Genomic DNA, 20,275 nt, shown 5'->3' with positions numbered 1-20,275 from the left:
GATTTCGATTCCATTTTCGATTCTGTTTAACGATTCGATTCTTTATCGATTCTTTTTAAAAAAGGAGAACACTAAGGTCGATTAGCTTAGAACTTTGTTTTATATCTTCTCTTTGAAGAAGATAGAAATTTAGGAGTAACATGGCCTTACAAACCCAACAGTGAGATCTTAAGAGTTCCAGCCTACGGCTCTTCAATGTGGTGTCACAGGGACCCCGGGGAAAAAAATTGTAAATGTAAAATAATAAAATAAATATTCTTCTGTAGCAATAACAAAGTATTACATAAATTATTCTGTAGCAATTACACAAGAATATCCAGTAATGTCCCTGCCTACAATTAAACACATTCACTTACCGAAAATCGGGGGCATCTGCTGTGGCAAATGGGTGCAAGCCTTTGACCACAAACTTAGTCACTGCTCGGTAACATTAGTCTATCCTGGCTTGAAAGGAGACGCTACCAGTAGACTGCAGCGAGAACTGCCAGCGAGCGCCAGCCAGACTCTGTCTCTCTCATCATGGTCACCTAAACGCGCAGTAATGGCAGATAAGGCAGATCGCGCTAACATAATATGCACTGTTAGCTGATTATTTACCTGCCGCATTAACGGGAGAGGACGTGCAAACGTTACCGCTGCTGCTGGGTTGAGATTCACGAGTCCGGAGCGGAATTAAAAACACGACATTCATTTAAGGTCATCGTGTGTTTTGTGAGCAAATGCTTTTGCATATTCGTAGTGTTTCCTCCCTTAAATGAAGTATCTACTTTGCAAGTATTGCAAGTTGCCCTGTTGTCATCCGTTCTTGTAAAGTATAACCAATCTTTTTAGCGTTTGAGCCGCCATGTTTCCTGCCAGGTAAATGACGCTCCGCAACGTGGTGACGTCATTCAGGGTGACTGGAATCGATAAGGGAATCGTTTGCAAAAATGGCAAACGATTCCAAGGAATTGAAACAGTGGGAACCGGTTCTCAACAAGAACCGGTTTTCGATACCCATCCCTAGTGAGCGGTGTTTGTTTTTAACATAGTTCACGGTGGAGAACAGCTGCTGACATAATGTGGATCCGAAGATCCATAATTGGCCTACCTGGGGCTGAAAGTCTCGATAAATGCACGGCGTCTCGGCGGGTACACCGGCTTCCGCGAGTGTGACGCTTATTTGAACGATGAAAAAAATATATATATATAATTTTATTTTTATATTTCAATATCACAAAAATCTTCCAATTTAGAACTACAAGTTAAAAAAGAACATAAATAAAATACACTTCAGCTAAATACTTCTAATTTATTTTCCCAAACCACGAGGAGCCGCACTGTAAGGACTAAAGAGCCGCAGGTTGCCGACCCCTGCATTAGTGTTAGTCAATGTTGCAACTGAACTGAAAAACAAAAGATTTTGGTCCAAAGAAACAAAGTCACTATTAATACAACACAACCCCCCCAAAAAGAGCCATGTAGACCCCGGGCTCTATGGGTCTTGTGCTCGGAGCTTGTTCCTGTGCTGCCATGATTAGTGCCTCTGTGCTGTCTTTCAGTCCAGCTTTGTTCAGCCACTGGTAGGATTTCTGGATGTCAGCCACTTCCTCTGCCTGCTGGTGGTGCAAACTGTGTTGTTCTGAGTTTCATTGGACGTCTTTGTCCAAAGCACCAGACAAAGGGCAAAGTAGATGCATTTGCATCAGCAGGAAAATACACCCCAAACTAGCATCATCATTATACAACTTTAACAACTGCCACTAAATGATACTTCATACACAGACCAGTGTTAGGTTAAGTTATGATGTCACTGGTAGAACATTTATAGAAACAACCTTTGAACTCTGAGTCAGCAGCTCTCTTACATGGTCAGCTGAGCTCCATGATTGAAGAACATTGTTGCTGCAGGTTCATGACTGAAATATGGAGGATCTTTTTCTTTGGACCTGTCACTCCTCACAGACACACAGCTGGATACTGGAGACTGTGACCTCTGACATCTGCAAACACAAACATCAATAACTGATCAGTTCTCTCTGACAGCCATATGATCAGCTGATCACTCTGTGATATTGTGTCTGCCTCATAACGCTGACAGGTCAGCCAATCATCAGCCAGTTTTTCTGTCTCTGAATGAACTCAGTTTGTTCTCAGCTCTTCTCTCTGATTCTGCTGCACTGACTTCACTTAAACTTACAGAGTTCAGATCTTAGCAAGAAAACAAGTCAATAAAAATCAAACTCAGATCAAACAGTTTGAACCAATCACAGATCAATGATTCTGTCATGGTTATGTTGAAATGACTAATAAAGTTAGTAGTGTTCTTACATTATTGCTGCAGGTCCATGACTGTAAGGTGGAGGTGTTTGTGTAACCCCGTCACTCCTCACAGACACACAGCTGGATGCTGCTCCGTCCTCTTCCTCCATCTTCTTGATGTCAGGGTGGAGTTAGTCTGAGAGGTAAACACACACACTCAGAGGTGCTGTTGTACTGGAAGCATCACACTGACGGCTTTCTAATGTTGGAGCTTTGGCCCTAAAGTCCAAACCAGTTATTTTAGAGGCTCAAAGTCTTTAAAAAACACCAAAACCATCACATTATTTAATAAGTACATGATCAGGTGGATGAAGGAACTCAGTGTGTTTGGGATCATCATCATGGTGAGGAGCCCACATGTTACGGCTCCTTTGGAGAGAAGCTGAGGATCACTGCAGGAAGTGAGCTCATGAAACCAAACTGCTGTTTGTGAGCAGCATGACTCTGTTATTGGACCTGCTCTGTGTACATGTGATCAATACTTCAAATATCTGTAAACATCTCATCTTATATTTGTTGCACTTGGTCACATCTGTCTTTAAAAATAGATTTTTAATGTCACTGAGAGTTCTTTTCTACCTTTATTGATTTATTTTGGAATAAATTAAATATAAAGGTGCCAAAAACTGCCTGCAGCTTCTGCTCTGTGACAGGAAACTACTGTCAGGCTCAAAATGACTTCAGATTATTCATCACAGAGTGTTTATGGATCACAGGACACGTTACAGTTTTACAGCCTCACGGACATAAAACTCTTAAAGTTTGTTTCTGAAGGGATTTTCAGATCAGACCTGATGTTTCTGCCTACAGCCTGTTTACCGATATAATCAATATCAGCTATCAGAGCAACAGAAACCTCGGTGATCAGGACGCCGGGACTGAGAACAGGAAGTGGCTCAAACGTCGCACTTTCATAAAGTCAGCCTGAACTCCACTCACCGAGTTTCTGTCGCCATTTTAGTTTTAAAACCCGTCGTGATAAGGGCGGGTCTTACTGTGAACCGGCACGCTCATTGGCTAATAACTTGAGATTGACAAGTCGTTATCCAATGAGCGCGCGGCTTCTCCCAACATAAAGTAGTTTCCTTTGAAAAACCAAAGTCTGATTATTTTTGCCTCCACTGACGGAGCCTGTTGTTCCCGCCACAGAGACACAGTAATGTCAGAGCGGTGTTAACACTCACCTGCCTCAGCACAGCTCTCACTCTCCTCCTGCTCTCTCAGCTAAACTCACTTCCTCTCTACTTACAGGAAACCAGCGCTCAGAGGAGCCGACCGGCCTCACGTTTCACCCACAGACACGAACAGCGTGGAATTATTTTATGTCATAAGAAGAAACATATTCATGTTAACACTCACCTGCCTCAGCTCCACCTTCCTCCTGCTGCTCTGAACGGAGGATCAACACTTTCACTTTCACTGCTCCTCCCTAAACACAGAGGATGCTGGGACTTGTAGTTTTTACCTTGTGTGATATTTATGGATGTGACACTAAATCACAGCATGAAAACTTCCTGCAAACATGTCACAGGCGATAAAAGTTTCACATTAAAGGTGAAGTTATTTTTCTGTCTCATGTTCAATAAACAGTGAGCTGGGAAAACTGAAGAACAGACTTCAGACGTTCCCTGCAGAGTTTCTGCTGCTCGGTCGTCTGCATGTTGCTGAGACTGAGCTGATGATGAAGCTGTGATGGGTTTATGGCACGTTTGGTTCTGGAGAAGAGTTTTACTGCCGGTGCAGGTGAAATGATCAGAGGTTACAGCCTCTGGTTAAAGTGGAGGCAGCGATCAGGACGGCTGAGCAGCAGAGGTCTCGAGGGTCCTAAAGTGTAAAAGCATCAGTGTTAGTAACACAAAGATGACAGAATGGGATCATCCACACAACACTAACATCTAAATCCACGGCAGGAACTCTTCCAGTGTCCTGAAAAATCTGTGTGCACGATGCTGAGATTAAAATCTGTCTGCTCATCTTAATGCAATATTTACTAAAGTCTGGTAGAAGTTTTACTGATTTCCAGTCCACTTAGCAGACGTGTGGATAGGTGGTGGGTTGTAGAGCAGACTGAAAGCTTTAAGTTCATCCTCTGATTAAAAACTCAGACCCACAGATACAGGAAGTATAATGCTGGTGTAAGAAAGGAAACAGCAACACGGCAGCCATCTTTTTCCTCCCATGATGACCAGTGTCCCAGCAGAAGCTGGGGTTTGTTAGATCCTGTTCGATCCAGAGGAAACAGGCTAAAAGAGTCGATCGGGGGGATCATGGTTTTATTATGTGCTCGTTATGATTGAAGCTCTGGTTGTGTGTTAGAGACAGAACCTGCAGATTCCTCCACTCTGCCTCCTCTTCTGCAGGAATCAGCCTCTTGGCTGGTTTTATTCACCAACGTGAATAAAATCATCAAACTAATCCAAGTTCATTGTGAAATGCCTGAAAATGGAGGAATAAATCTGTCAGTTACCGTATAAAGTTTGAGTTTGTCAGTGTTTTACACGGAGACGGTCGTCAGATGTTGAATGTTTAGCATGAAAGTTCCACATCTGGAGAAACCTTCAAGATTAAAGCCAGTGAAAAGTGAAGAGTTTCTGCAGCAGCCGCACTTCCTGCAAATCTGTTCTTTCAAAATAAAGTGAAGAGTCTAAAATTATATTCACGACAGGTTTAAAGGTGAAGGTGGTCACATGGTTTTAGTGGAATGCCTACGTGGGCGCGTCTGAGTGATTTTGATTCAGATTCGTGCAGCGTGGAGCAGTAAACACTTGTTTTTGTTCATCTGGACTCATGAATGATTCCAGTTAGCACATTTCCAGCCAATGAAACGTAACTACAGATGAAGACAAACACATTTAAGCTGCCTGACTCTCGAGTGTGGGTGCGTGTTCCCATTTTCAGGCTGTTTTAGTTTTCAGTTTAGAGGAACGCTGCAAACTCACAAAAACTTCTTTCTTGTGAGGTTTTGTTGTCAGACTGATAAAAGCAGCAGCAGCTGGTGTTTGATGAGCAGACGTGTGTTTCCTGTTCTGTAATAATCAGCTTGTTACCATCACATAATGAACTCAGCCGTGACCAATGAGGCCGTCCTTGTGCGGTTCTCTGGCGCTGATTCTGACTGTGACCTTCACCTCTGCAGGGTCGCCTCTGCTCGTGGCTGAGCTCGTGTTTGTCAGGCTGACAAAATAAAAGCTTCTTCATTTCTGTGGCTGAAGAGGAGTCTGCTCTTCTTCACCAACAGGAAGTGAAACATTTCTCACTGATTCTGAAATCTTCACTTGTCTCACAAACTCACAGTAACACACACACACGGTTGTGTTTTCATATCCTTGTGGGGACATCTATTTGACATCATGCTCTCCTCAGCCTTTTACTCTAACCATTAAGACTGAATGCCTAACCCTGACCTGACTGTCCCTGACACTAAAACCACATTCTGAGTCTCACAAATGTCTTCAAACTTGTGGGGACGGGCATTTTGGTCCCCACAAAGACATGTAAACATGCACACACACAGGTATTAATGACCTCACAGGTTCATGTTTGGGGCTTTTAGCATCTTTGTGTGTCGCTCAGATTTAATTCACTCTTGTTTTGAGGTTTTGTGCCTTTTTGTTTCATTCTTTGTGCGTTTATTTTATCTTTAAGCCTTTCAGGACTCGTGCTGTTGGCTTTTTCCTGGTGTGCTATTAGTATTTTTCATTTCTAAACTTATTCTAAAAGAAGGACCGATGGAACATTTATGTGAAAATAAACATGATCATTTAATGTTTTTGTCAATCACAGTGTTGGGACTAACGCGTTATTAAGTAACGTGTTACAGTAACTACGTTATTATTGTGGTAACGAGCACGGTAACTAGTTATTATGCTAAAATCAGGAACGCGTTAGTCGTTACTGGGATTTAGATAGGCTCGTTACTCGTTACTTCGTGTGGTGGCTATCGCGGAGCTTCCACAGATTCAGTAACATTAGCAAGTGGTGGAAGCCAGCAGGTGGAGGAGGGAAAGGGGAGGCAGGAGGAGAAGAGACCCGAGGCGGCCGCCGGTCCAAGTGTGAACTGAACTTCAGGTAAGAAGTTATGACCTGCAGTCTCTCTGGGTCAGATATAAACCAAGTTTGGGTGGAGTTTATTTTTGTTATTCTGACTTTTTCCGTACTGCGTGCTAGCTAGCATGACAGAGTTTCTATACAGCTGGGTGGTGCTATGAAGTTAATGATGTTGAACTTTATTTTGTTCATAAGTTATTAGAATTGCCAACCGTCTCATCTGGTATTCAGAGAAAATATTATGCATTTCTTATTGAGGTGAAAAGGAACAGTTAGTCCCGTAATTCAGCTACAATGAAAAAGGCACAAAGCTGGAGTTATTCTGTGTCTTTGCTGCACAGCTGCCTCTGATCATTGATCAGCTGATCAATGATCAGCTGATCGTCTCTCTTGTTTGTTTATCTCCCACTTTGCAACAGAAAGAGGAAACCAGCGGAGTTCACGTTAAACAACAGCAGCACGTTTAAGCTTGATCAGCTGTTGTTAGAATTTATTTCATATTAATTTCTAGTATCAGCTGATGTTTGCTGGAGCCACAGCTGCAAAAAAGCTGCTGGTCATGATGTCGGTTTGGTTATCTGGTGAGAGGGAAACATGAAGATGAAACCAGGAGATGTCCTTACTGAATCATCAGAGCTGAACAGTGATGGAGAAACAGGTTTACCTTTTAGGTGACATGGATGAGTTGAAGGGAAGTTATGAACTGTTTCTGAGAGACAAATAACAGCAGGATCCTTTTTTAGGTAGCTGACAGCTGGTAACTATGCAGGGGCGGGTCTAGCAAAGTTTTGCCAGGGGGGCCAGGTAGGGCATTAACAGGGAGAGGGGGGCACAAGGAAATACTTTTCTATCTTATTCTCATTTAAAGTGTCTCGCTTTTAAAAAATAATTATCTGAATCTTACAACAAACGATTGATAGATTGATGCATATACACCATCAAGACAGTGAGCATCACTGTCACAACAGCGTTTGTTTTCATTCAAAGGCTTTAGGATTTTTGCTATAATGGTGGGCCGGTCTCTAGTCACAATGCCCAGGCTGATTTTTTTGTCCCAGTCCAGCCCTGTATGCAGCTCATCTGCAGTCTGGTGTTACCTACATCTTCCTATTCAGAAGGCAGAATTTCCGAGTTCTGAGTACAATCGAAAGCACCACGACTGCAGTTCTTGTGTTGGATGTAAAAGGCGCACATGATGCTGTGACGTAGGCTAGAATCATGGTGGCGGTCAACGGCGGTCCAGGCGTGGGATTTCTCTCGTGGAAATATGCACATTATCTTTTCCTTTCTATTGGTAGGTGGCACAGTGCACTTGTGGCAGGTAAGCAAGCTAGAAGACTGGCAAAGTTATGGAAGCAACACATTAACAAGAGAATTCTGAGTAAAACCAAAGTTACTTTCCCTAGTAACTAGTTACTTTGAAAGTAACGAGTAACTTGAAGTAACTGAGTTACTTTTGATAGAAGTAACTAGTAATGTAACTAAGTTACTAATTTAAAGTAACTTACCCAACACTGGTCAATCATTAAAAATAAATCCTGGTCTTTCATTTTGCTGCTGCATTGTTCACAGAAACACATATTTTCCTGTTTCTTTCTGTTTGTGTGTTTCTGCTTTTGCCTGTTTAGAGCTGCTGAGCAGGAAAACCCAGACGAACAAAAACCTCTTTTAAGTAAATGTTTGAGTCACTTTGGGTCTGAAATGTAAAAATCTGCAGACTGAAACAGATTTGAAGGCATCACAGAAACAGCCTCACATTCAAAACATGAAAGAGAGGACTTTTATTTTGAAACACTCAGGAAATGACAGAGGGAAAGTTTTTTAATTAAAACAAATTATTAGTTTATACAACCACCAAAACTATGATGATCCTCCTTCTCCCTAAGATGGCAAACTGAAACACAAGTTTCCTTGTGGCTCAGGAAACTAACCACTCCAAGTTGGTGACTTTTGGAGATTTATTTTCCTGGATGATTGAGAATGCATCAAGACGAACACAAAAGGAAGTTCACCACTTTTAGCAGCTCCCCCCCAGACAAACAAAGAGGCAGTTGGCAGTTAGAAATCAGCAATCATTCACACACCCCCACTCCCCTCCAGAATTCTCAGGTAACAACCTAATTTACATATGAATGACTAGCCAATTTAGCTTCCACTTGGCTGAAGCTAAAGCCTAGCTAAAAGCCTACCAGCCATTTGGCTACTCAGCCCATCACACGTCCACGTCTCTCCTTGTTTCGTCTTTTATTATGAAAGGGTTGTGTTTCCATGTTCAGTGTGTTTCATTTTGCTTCCCCTGTGGTGTCAGGTTCATTTGTGTCAGCTGTGTTTCCACTTCCCTCCTTTCTCTTCTGTGTATTTAAGTCCGCTGTCTTCCTCTGGGCAGTGTTGGTGCGTTTTCCTCCGTTCACGTTATTCCGGGTTTCAGGTTATCTCCTGATTCTGTTTAGGTCCATGTTCATGTTCATGTTTTTTCATCAGAGTTTCTCGCATGCACCTCCTCGGATTCATGTTCATGTTTTTCTTGTCATAGTTGTCATAGTCATACCGAGTTATTCCCAGGATAGGTTTTAGTTTCCGCTCCTGTTTGCTGGGCCTTGTTTTGTGTTCGTGTTTTTCAACCTAATAAATGGTTTGTTTTTTTGTTAAGATTCAGTTCCATCTCTCCCTTGTCTGCTTCCGGGTTCATATTGCAATCACATCAGCCACAGTGACAATAAACTTATTTTGATTTTTAACTTTCTTTATTTTTTCAACAATATTATGTATATATAAACATTTTGCATCTTACAATATAAAGCCTGGATCCTGCACATATTGCACTTTGAACTTTAACTGTGTTGTCTGTTTATTGGAGATTGTACTACTTGAATTCATTATCCTGGTGATATAACACATTAATTCTCCATTTGGAATCAATATAGTATATAATACAGTATCTGTCTATCCATCTATATAGCTATTGAATTGAACTGGAGTGAATGGAAGAGAATTAAATAATGGATTTCATGTTCATGTTTATCTATGTTGTAACAGTGACGACTTGAGACATCTGTTTGGCACTATATGAAGAGAATTAAATAAAATTTAAATAAAAATGATATTAACTGTATTTATACATTTTATATTTTTGGATGAGACACTGTCAGTGTGCTGTTATATAACTCAGGTATTTTTAAGGCCTGACTGGTGGCATTGGTGCCCATTGCTTTACTGTGCTGTTGGATGTGTATGTGGGCTATCCCTTGTACCTGACATTTGATTGGGCTTCACTGTGTTGCTATGGTATGATCCTGGTAGTTGTTGTTAATAAAACAATAACAAATTCAAATTCAAACATTGCTGCATTCTTCTGTCACTGAGGATTCCAAACCTGCACTCAGTCTCCTCATTACTATGGTATTGAACAGACAAACTTTGGAGCTCCTGCAAACTTTATTAACAAACTGCAAATATTTTACACAAATCTGCAACTGACAACAAGCACAGAGACTTCAAACAATCACTGAAGTAAGCACTGAAAGATTTACTTTAAAACAACAATGATTAAGACCTTTTTCGTAAGGTTGTTTTCCCTTGATTGCCAGCTGTTACTGTTTTTATCTTCATATCTTTCATATTTGTCCACCTAAACAATGCTTTAATGATACAGTTTGAGAAGTTTGATATGAATTTATCCAACTGACTTGAAAATGAAACTGACAACTGTCCTGTAATCTTACACAGAGAAACCAAATCGTGCGTCTTTGCCTTGAGAGACGCCTAAAATGGCTCGAGCTGTGGTAAGTTACCCTTCACTGTGTCTGTTTCTAAACATTAAATCGTGTGAATTTTTAAAGAAAAATCCAACAACAACAATAATAATATGTAACAGAGCAAAACGTCAGATGACTTGAATGTTCCTCTGCAACACAAAGTCAAAGTCTGCCTCCTCCACAGGCAAAGGAGAAGCTCCCACACTCACCCAGTGCAGACCGTTGTGCTCTGGACAATGAAGTTCCCGCTTTCATGTTCCGACCTATCAGCGCACCTGCATGTGAGCTCCTAAGTCCACCACCTGCTGATGCCAGCTTTCAGTCAAAGGACACAGACAAGATCATGCATCCAGATTTGAAAAACGATCGTTCATCCCTGGATGATGACGTGACGTTTTTCATGTGTCCTACTGATGTTCCTCTGCCTCCGAGACCTCCACCCACTGCAGAGGTAGGTCTCTGCAGAAAGCGCAGATATTCTACTGCTTTTTCTGTGGAGGATGAAGAGGAACATTTGATGCCCAAACGCATGAGGCTGATGAGTTGGGATGTCTCTAAGTCTCCAGCTGCTGAGAAGGAGTATGTTTGCTTTACTTGTCCTGAAGACAAGAGGTCTGAGTTACCTCTCAGCTCCCTCCAAGGCCATCCACCATCACAGGTCAATAATAATGACACTGACCAGTGTACCATTCTGCTGCCTCCTGAAATCCCAGTGCCTCCACCCACTGCAGAGGTAGGTCTCTGCAGAAAGCGCAGATATTCTACTGCTTTTTCTGTGGAGGATGAAGAGGAACATTTGATGCCCAAACGCATGAGGCTGATGAGTTCTGATGTTCCATTTTCTTCAGTTCCTCCACCTGCTGATGCCAGCTTCCATGCAAAGTACACTGACAAGATCATTAATCCAGATTTGAAAAACGATCGTTCATCCCTGGATGATGACGTGACATTTTTCATGTGTCCTAGCGATGTTCCTCTGCCTCCGAGACCTCCACCCACTGCAGAGGTAGGTCTCTGCAGAAAGCGCAGATATTCTACTGCTTTTTCTGTTAATGATGAAGAGGAACATTTGATGCCCAAACGCATGAGGCTGATGAGTTGGGATGTCTCTAAGTCTCCAGCTGCTGAGAAGGAGTATGTTTGCTTTACGTGTCCTGAAGACAAGAGGTCTGAGTTACCTCTCAGCTCCCTCCAAGGCCATCCACCATCACAGGTCAATAATAATGACACTGACCAGTGTACCATTCTGCTGCCTCCTGAAATCCCAGTACCTCCAAGTCCTGCCCCTGTTGGAGTTCTAGAAACTGTTGATTTTCCTTTTGTTGATAATTAAATACATGTTTGTGGTAATAAATACATTTTTGAGCAAATACGTGTTGAGATGATTTGGTTGATTATGATGGTTATAATTATCCAAACAGTATTATTCCTAATAAGATCTTTACTTTTTATACTTATTTTCTCCATGACCTATTTTGATGTCTATTTTGAAGATCCACTCATATCATGACAGTATGCTTATTCTCAGTAGAGTGTATAGCCACATGTGAACAAATAATAAATTAAAGTCACTCATTAACAACTTACCACATACGCCGGAGCTGAATTCAAGATGTAAGCAGACGTTTCACAGATATCTTGGTTGTCTTTCCATTTCCTACACTAACAGTATCCTGAGAATTGGCTTATAGAGCTGATATAAAGGTGAAATTTGATGACTTAATCGAAGCATCATCAGCTTAAATGCAAATGAATCCACTGTACTTGAGGTAACCTAACACTGACCATGAACGCCACAATCACTGTGCGCCAGTCCAACACAGTGCTTTACTGTGAACTCACCACAGTACTGCAAACTAAAGTGTTTATTTTCCAGTCCAATCCAATCCATCTTTATTGAGAAAGCACTTTAAAAAACCCAGGACAAAACCAAAGTGCTGTACAGTAAATGAGTTAAGAACAATAGAATAAAACATAACAGTAAAAAAATAAAACACATAATACATAAAAAATTTAAACAGCCCTATATTTCAAAACAAGATAAAACAGCAAAAATAAACTAAAAAACTCAAACTAAAAACCAACATCTTACAAGGTGTCAAAGGTCAGGGTGAAGAGATGAGTTTTCAGGAGTGATTTAAGAACAGGCAGAGAAGAAGCCTGTCTAATCTCTAAAGGCAGATCGTGTCACAGTTTCAGAGATGCTGCAGCAAAAGCACGATGTCCTCTAAGTTTACGCTCAGTCCTGGGAACATTCAGGAACAGCTGATCAGCTGACCTGAGACAGCGGGTGGGTTTATAAGACTGTGGCAGCTCAGAGAGTTAAGATGCAGCTAGGTCATGGAGAGCTTTAAGAGACATTAATACCAATAAGCTGCTAACATGATGTTGTATTTTATTTACATGTCTGTTTTAGCACTTTAACATTTGCATCTGTCTAACTGGCTAACCATGCAAGACTATTGTAAGCATTGCTCTGTAATAGTGCGACATTTTGGACCCCAGGAGGTCCTTCTGTATCTGCACGATGTTTGACCTGCAGTCTTTACAGCCGCCTATGTATATTCTTTTAAACCTTTTTATTGTTTTTAAATGATAGTTACGGACCAAATGTTAAACTATATAGTTGAATATATAGTTAAAGTGTTTCTCTAGATACAGAGAAAGGTTTTACATCAAAAGGTCATCTGTCTGCATATAAAACAGAAGCTTTCATGCAGATGCACTTCCTGTTTACAGACTTTGAGGTTTAGGTAGTGACGGGGGTGATTTACTGAGCGTGTAAGTTTTCCTCCTGTCAACACACTCTACAATGCCGCCCACATGCCACTCCTGTCCAGTCTTGAAAGCAAAACATGTATGTATAGTATAAAATGGTGAAATGCTGATTTCCATGTTTCAATTGAATCACTTGATTGTAATCAATTGATTGCAGAGACTTTTCTCAAGACCCTATAGAATCAGAAGTCCCGTGAACATGCACTAATAAAAGCTGCAGTTGTAATAAGGGATAAAGTGGTGTGCACAATGTGTGTTTGGATAAGATGTCAGTAATGCATTCACATTAAAATCACAGGGTTTCTTTCTTTTTCTTATTTTTCTTACATATCATGTAAAAAAAACACTCCTGCAACATTTTTTCTCTGCCACAGATTTAGGAGAGGAAGAGTCCAGCATTTCAACACTTATGCAAATGTTAGTTTATTTGATAGGTGCATCAGTAGTAATTATTTAAATTAGAGTTTTCAGCAGTGTTGTTGTATTTACAGCAAAGTGCCTGCAAAGTGTAAAAACTAATTAACTGATGATACTAGATCCTTAAAAGAGATAAACACCACTAGTCAAGTCATAATGGCTACTTACAAATACATAAGCACTCAACACAACCCACACAGTGATCTAATGCACAAAAACAAAGGAGACTTAAACTGGCTGAATCAATTACTGTAAAGAAAACATGGAGGAAGGCTTCCTGTGGTGTCTGGCTGCAGTATAGGTCATAAACCTGCCTCCTGCATTACAGCAGACAGGTCAGGGGTCAAATGAAAAGCAAAATGTTTACCTCAGATTAGGGATGCACCGATACCACTTTTTTGGAAACGAGTAGGAGTACGAGTACGAGTACTTGCATTTCAGTACTCGCCGATACCGAGTACTTAATAAAAACACGATTTAAATTTACAGGTAACAGCTTTAGTCCTATAATTTAACAACAAAAAAACAAGGGACTGGTTTGGAATTAAGAACATTTATTTAAAATGAAAAGCATGTTGTATGCAACATATTACAGAATAAATAATTATAAAAAAAATTTAAACAGTGACAGTGCAACTCAAGTATTTTTCAGTTTATTGTAAACTCTGCCGCTTTGGACAACACAAGGGGCATTAATAAACATCTTTGCCATTTAGTGCACAATATGTGAATAAACTAACAACATCCACCGACATAGAACTGTGGCAGTCAGTGCAACTGAGGTAGGTATTAACATCAAGTCTAAGATGACTCACTAAATGGAGAGAAACAGTGAGTGGCAGGGTTTTTTAAGAAAAGTAGCTTTTCTGCATCATCAGCAGTCAGACTGTTTCTGTTTTCATCTATAATGTGTGACACTGAGCTAAAAAGCCTTTCACTGTCCACACTGCTACATGGGGCTGAGAGCTATTTACAGGCTATTTTAGCCAAAGTGGGGAACCTGATTTTGTTGACACCCCAGTACTTCAGAGGACTGTCTTCACGAGGGCTTGGGGCCTCTCCGAGGTATGTGTCGAGCTCAATGGCAGCACCTGCTGCCAGCGGCAGCCTGGGCCTTGAGGAACAGTTTAGCAGGAGGTTCTGCAGCTTCTGCCCGACTCCCCTCTGCCTCACCTCTAGAAGCTCCTGCTTCAGGTGCAGCTTGGCCTCTGGAGCAGTGTTGGAGAAGAAGCGATCTTTATACCTGCACAAAATCCATAAATGTATTAATATGTGGAAAAATAGGACTGATGTCATGTAATACGTGCTGTTCCAGCGTGTCTGTATGTCCTGCTGCAGTCTCTTTATTGGCTGGTTGAGCTGTCCCTGAATGTCCTCGAGGCGGGAGTAGGCTAAAGCGGAATGTTTAAAATGCCCAACTATTTTCCGTCCCACTGCTTTAGCATCAGCTATGCTCCTCTGTGCTAATAAGCGTGGGTAAATAAGCGTGGGCAAACTCTTTGTACTCGTTGTCGTGTTGGGATTTTAGGTGCTTGATTAAATTACTTGTGTTAAATGTGCTACCTTTAGAGCCTCCTCTGGACAATTTCGATGAGCACAATTTGCAGTCCGCCTTTGTTTTCGTGTCTTCGTTCACTTTGAAATAGTTCCACACGGCTGACTTGTCTCGCCTGGCTTTCTCCCAGCTCTGAGATGCAGCCGGGGCCTGTGGGGCGGGCACTCGGCGCCTGTGATTAACCCCTTACATGCCGCTCAAACATAGACAGGTCTCAGACCGTGGTATCAGTCCTCGGTATCGGGGAACTTTTAACGAGTACTTTAGAAAATGTGGTATCGAGGCCGATACCAGATACCGGTATCGGTGCAACCCTACCTCAGATTAAATATTTCCCAAAGTAAATTGGACTGAACTGGCCAGTTAAATACACGAGAGGATACGAATAGAAAAAAAAAATATCTAAAAACAAAGAATGAAAACCAACTATTAATTTAATACTTAAGTCTGTGAAGGTTCTCAGTCATCCAGGTCATCATAGTCTAAGGAGCTTGGAAAGAAAAGCGTCTGGACTTCTTGAGTTGCTTGAAGACGTTTCACCTCTCATCCGAGAAGCTTCTTCAGTTCTAAGGGTCAATGGTGGGGAGTCCCAGACTTAAAACCAGTGGGAGTTTCCCCCCAAAGAGGGACAAAGGACCCCCTGATGATCCTCTACCTAATCACATGAGCCAAGGTGTGAAAGCGGATGTGGGTCCTAATCAGCCAGGGTTTCGGGTGAGCTCATTGTGAAACCTGGCCCCACCTTATCATGTGATTTCCTGAGGTCAGATGGCCCAGGATGTAAATGGTCTGAGATCCCTTCCCAGACGCCTTAACGTCCAATGAAAAAAAACACATCAGTAGTAATATACCTATAGCTTCCCCCCCCCCCCCCCCCACCCCGAGGGCATTTGCCCCCCACCCCCCCACCCCTCTCCCCCACACCCCCCACCCCGAGGGCATTTTCCCCCCTCCCCTATCCCCCGCCGCGTCCATGTGCGTGTGCACGTGCGCGAGAACGGACTTTTTGCACGTGCGTGTGTGTCCAGGGGTCATATGAGTTCACATGTGTTTAATAGTGTATTATTTAATGAAACCATTATGTGTTTTAATTAAACTCTTTTTAAAGGATTGTATAGGTCTCAGAGTTCTGTTATTTAGACATAGGTGATTTAATTTAACTACTTTATGGGTATTTTAACTAGTTAGGAGCCTTTTGCATTTTCTTCAGTGCTATTTAGGAGCAAATAACAGGTATCCCTTTAGAAATAAAGAGTGATACTTCTAAAAACCGTGTATTCCCACACAGCATTTAATTTAGCTAGTTTAGGAAGATTTCACTTTTCTAATAGTTTCACAGGCTAGTAGTTTTTTTTTGAAATAGAGCACCACAAACAACATGTATCCCTTTAGAAATAAACTGTGATACTTCTAAAAGTACATATTCACACTAGAGCTGTATCAACCTCAATGGGGCTTTAATGCAACTAGTCTTATAATTATCTACTAGTCTGCAACAGTTAGACTCGCTGATTACACATAGATGATTTAACTACTTTAGGGGCATTTCACTTTTCTAAAAGTTTCACAGACCAATAGTTTTAAATAGAGCACCGCAAACAACATGTATTTCTTTTAGAAATAACCTGTGATACTTCTAAAAAACACATATTCTCACACTCTGCAACAGTTAGACAGAGGGGGTGCAGCAGCTGCCTAGCTGATCCCATCAGTCTGTAAAAGAAGTCATGAAGCAAACAAAAGATGCTCCTTATCAAGAGTATCCCAACCCAAAGGTGTATATTCACAAACAGTTAATGGCTTTAATGCAACTAGTCTTATCATGTCAGAGGCCGGCAGAAACTATGTCCAACAGAGTCTCCAAAGGCTTTCCACCTTTCTTCCTTACATCGTGCTCTTTTATCTCTACATCTCAGAGGTCAACTGAAAGTAGCCCCACCTATATAAAAACACCCCATCAGACACACAGTATTTTCCTCAGCACTTCACAACTGCAGCGAGGTATATCGTTTTAACTTTTTATTTTTTCACCTGAATGTGCGTTGGAGCCGACTTTGCTACCCACACAGAACGTTTCTGACAGTCGGGCGCTGCTTATACAATAGAGAAAAGCAACAATACAGAGTGTTTCTCTGCTCCAAGACATCCCAGGGCCTTTCACAAGGTAAGCATGTCTGTTATACCCAGAGCATAAATGTCTGGATGTCAGCGCTGATTATTCAAACCCTGTTTAAAATGTGACACATATGTTGTCTGAAAACATTTCCTCTAAATTTGCAAAGTTACTGATTTAAAAATATATATATTTTCGAATTTTTAGTTGCATGTCAAACATATGATAGACTCTTGAGCATATTTATATAGCTAAATTCACAATGGTATAACCGTGCTAAATAAAAGAGGCCCAAGCACCAATGCACTCTAATGCAAACCTCTAAACTGCATGTTGATAAGTACATGAAGCGTACCTCTACCTCTACAGCTGAAAACAGTTTGTATCCGCACTCTGAGGGTCTGCTGAATTGTTTTTAATACGGCACTTTTTGACGAACAGCAGATGATGAAATCCTCTTTATTGTAGAAACTGGCCCTAAGCTATTGTTGCTCATACTTACTGAGGTCCCTAGCTACTTCCTTACTATGTCTGTAAACTTTTTTGAAAAGGAAGCTGTTGTAGATTTAAAGAAACATCTTAATTGAAGCAAAGGCAAAAAAAAAACTGGAATGAATTTTATGTGACTGTTCATATTACAGTTTTTGCCCGTTGCTTGAACACATTTGGCAAAACGTCGCTCATTGTGCCAAAACTCTAAACACAAGTAAACACGACACAACACTGGGAAATATACCATACACATCTGTGCCAAAATGAAACTCCACTCCCAAAACCTAAACTCTGCTGTCAAAACCTAACATTCCTCTGTCAAAATGTACACAATACACAATGCTGACTCATGTTTTTACAGTTTTTGCCCGTTGCTTGAACACTATAAACCCATGCTTAGACTAAAGTAACACAACGTGAAGCTGTTGTTACCATACCTCAAACACATGTACCCATACCTTAAACAAAAGCGCTGCTTTGCACCCCAGTACCAATTATGCAACACTCCTACCCCTTTATGCAACACACATGGTCCTGCATGCTACACTCTATTTCATACATAAGACACTTCGCTCACAAAATGAAATCTCAGGGTGCCATTCGGAAAACACATGTATCCAAAATACAAAGCACATCGGGTAATTGCAACCACTCAAATACACACCTGAAGGCACCTACTTGCAAAACCGAACACCAATTAGCCAACTACAAAAAGCCCTCAGCGTAGCCATTCCAAGAACTTTGCAAGCATGGATGGAGGGAGAGCAAGAGGATATTTACCCCGGTGCCTAGCGGGAGAGGACATTGCTTGCGATGTTGATGAGGTCCTGTGGCCAGACCCCAACAGACGGCAGGATCCATGAGCCCACTTACAGTTTTTTCTGATTGCTTAAGCCCTTTTTTTGCAACTATTGGCTAATTTTGCAAAACTCTTCACACAAATAAGAAAACCTGTCACCCAATCATCAAAACATTGTAGTTCTCTTGCAAAAGCAAACACAGCTAGATCACAGTTTTTGCCCGTTGCTTGAACACATTTTGCAAAACTTTGCTCATTGTGCCAAAACCCTAAACACAAGTAAACATGACACAACACTGGGAAATATACCATTCACATCTGCACCAAATTGAAACTCTACTCTCAAAACCTAAACTCTGCTATCAAAACCTAACATTCCTCTGTCAAAATGTAACTCTGTTGACAAAATGACACATACTTGCATCATATGCAAACACTTACAGAGCAGGAGGAACACACTAGTCTACTTTATATAAAGCACTGCAGTCTTTGATTTCCATTGTTCATTCAGAAGGCATATTTTCAGGAGACACATTTGCAAACAACCAAAAAAGCAAATAGACCTACTCAATAGTGTACATCGCAGTACCATGAATTCAGATAAAGCAAAAAAAACAAAAAAAAAAAAAAAACCATAATACAGTAATAGAAAAAACACTATACTGTAAACTAAAATTCATGACAATTGTGCATACGTGGGCTCATGGATCCCGCCGTCTGTTGGGGTCTGGCCACAGGACCTCATCAACATCGCAAGCAATGTCTTCTCCCGCTAGGCACTGGGGAAAATATCCTCTTCCATGTCAAAACCATCCATGGATTGCTGTCACCTGAATGTCGCCGCATTGCTCAGGTCGAATCCAGCTTCATCAATGAAAATGTATTCATGAGGCTGTGCAGCTCCATCCATGGCCAAGATTCTCTGAAAAAAAGGGGAACATATCACTGTACTACAGTGCTACACATACAGCACCCTCACCCCATCACACAGGTACCTGTGTAGCTCTCAGAATAGATCCATGTGGTACTGATATGGTACATATTCAGCTGCTACTGGACTTCACCAATACTCTATTGTAAATGTAAGGGGCAGTTACACGTACCCGTACATATTCAGCTCGAAGTCCTTTGACCCTGTCACTGTTCCTCTCGAATGGGACTCTGTAGAGCTGCTTCATGGTGATGCTGTGTTTACCCAAGATGCGTCTGATGGTGGTGATGCTCACATGGTCTATGTTGCTGAACACTCGCCTGTCTGCAAGTATTTTCCGTCGTAGCTGGTGGAGACGGATGGCATTGTCTGCCCTCACTAGGTCCACAATGGCAAGTTCCTGCTGTTGTGTGAACAGGCGTTGCCGTCCTCCCCCAGAAGGTCTTCGAGTCATTCTGGAGAAATACAACCACATATTGTCATCGGTTTGCTTATTTTTCTTACAGTACTTTACTGTATGTACTGTGTCATCCACTGTACAACACTGTACTTCAATATAAGGAACCAGCCACTTTGGCTGCAAAAGGAGCATTAGCACCCCGTACACTTGATATGGTAATGTGATATACTGTAGAACAGTGCTATGGAACCATCTGAGTAGAGCAGAAGGTATGGAGATGAAGACAGACCTGTTTTCTAGTCGGAATGTTCGTATTACAGATGCCACTGTGAAGCGGCTTAGATGTGGGTGGACTCTCTGCCCAGCTTCCCTCATAGTCAGGCCGTGGTTGATGACATGGTCCACCAAAGTTGCTCTTATATCATCAGAAATATGGGTCCGTGCATGGCCTCTTTGACCTCCTCCTCCTCTTCCTCTTGCTCTCCCTCCATCCATGCTTGCAAAGTTCTTGAAATGGCTAAACTGAGGGCTTTTTGTAGTTGGCTAATTGGTGTTCAGTTTTGCAAGTAAGTGCCTTCAGGTGTATATTTGAGTGGTTGCAATTACCCGATGTGCTTGGTATTTTGGATACATGTGTTTTCCAAATGGCACCCTGAAATTTCATTTTTGAACGAAGTGTCTGCCGGG

At 41.5% G+C, this 20,275-nt stretch overlaps 2 protein-coding genes across 2 annotated transcripts in view; both read right to left on the bottom strand.

Moving 5' to 3' along the window:
• LOC309701533 (protein NLRC3-like) overlaps positions 1-2,530 on the bottom strand; it is a 232,642-nt gene extending 230,112 nt beyond the window's left edge. The window contains exons 1-2 of the mRNA XM_082525784.1: positions 2,311-2,530; positions 1,848-1,982 (exon numbers count right to left, since the gene is read on the bottom strand). Of these exons, the coding sequence (XP_082381910.1) occupies positions 1,848-1,982; positions 2,311-2,411 (236 nt within the window). The 5' untranslated portion in view covers positions 2,412-2,530. The remainder of the gene's footprint in view (positions 1-1,847; positions 1,983-2,310) is intronic.
• Positions 2,531-18,951: 16,421 nt separating this feature from the next.
• Positions 18,952-20,117, bottom strand: LOC309701520 (uncharacterized protein). The gene is made up of 3 exons (XM_082525773.1): positions 19,878-20,117; positions 19,361-19,643; positions 18,952-19,179 (listed from the first exon to the last, which is right to left on the bottom strand). The coding sequence occupies exons 1-3, from the start codon at positions 20,081-20,083 to the stop codon at positions 19,084-19,086; spliced, it is 585 nt and encodes a 194-aa protein (XP_082381899.1). The 5' UTR covers positions 20,084-20,117; the 3' UTR covers positions 18,952-19,083.
• Positions 20,118-20,275: the final 158 nt, after the last annotated feature.

Source organism: Aulonocara stuartgranti (assembly GCF_965226115.1).
Source record: "Aulonocara stuartgranti genome assembly, chromosome: 23".
NCBI classification, from domain to species: Eukaryota; Metazoa; Chordata; class Actinopteri; order Cichliformes; family Cichlidae; genus Aulonocara; species Aulonocara stuartgranti.
The sequence above is the reverse complement of the archived record's forward strand: the minus strand, read 5'-3'. Positions and strand labels throughout refer to the sequence as shown.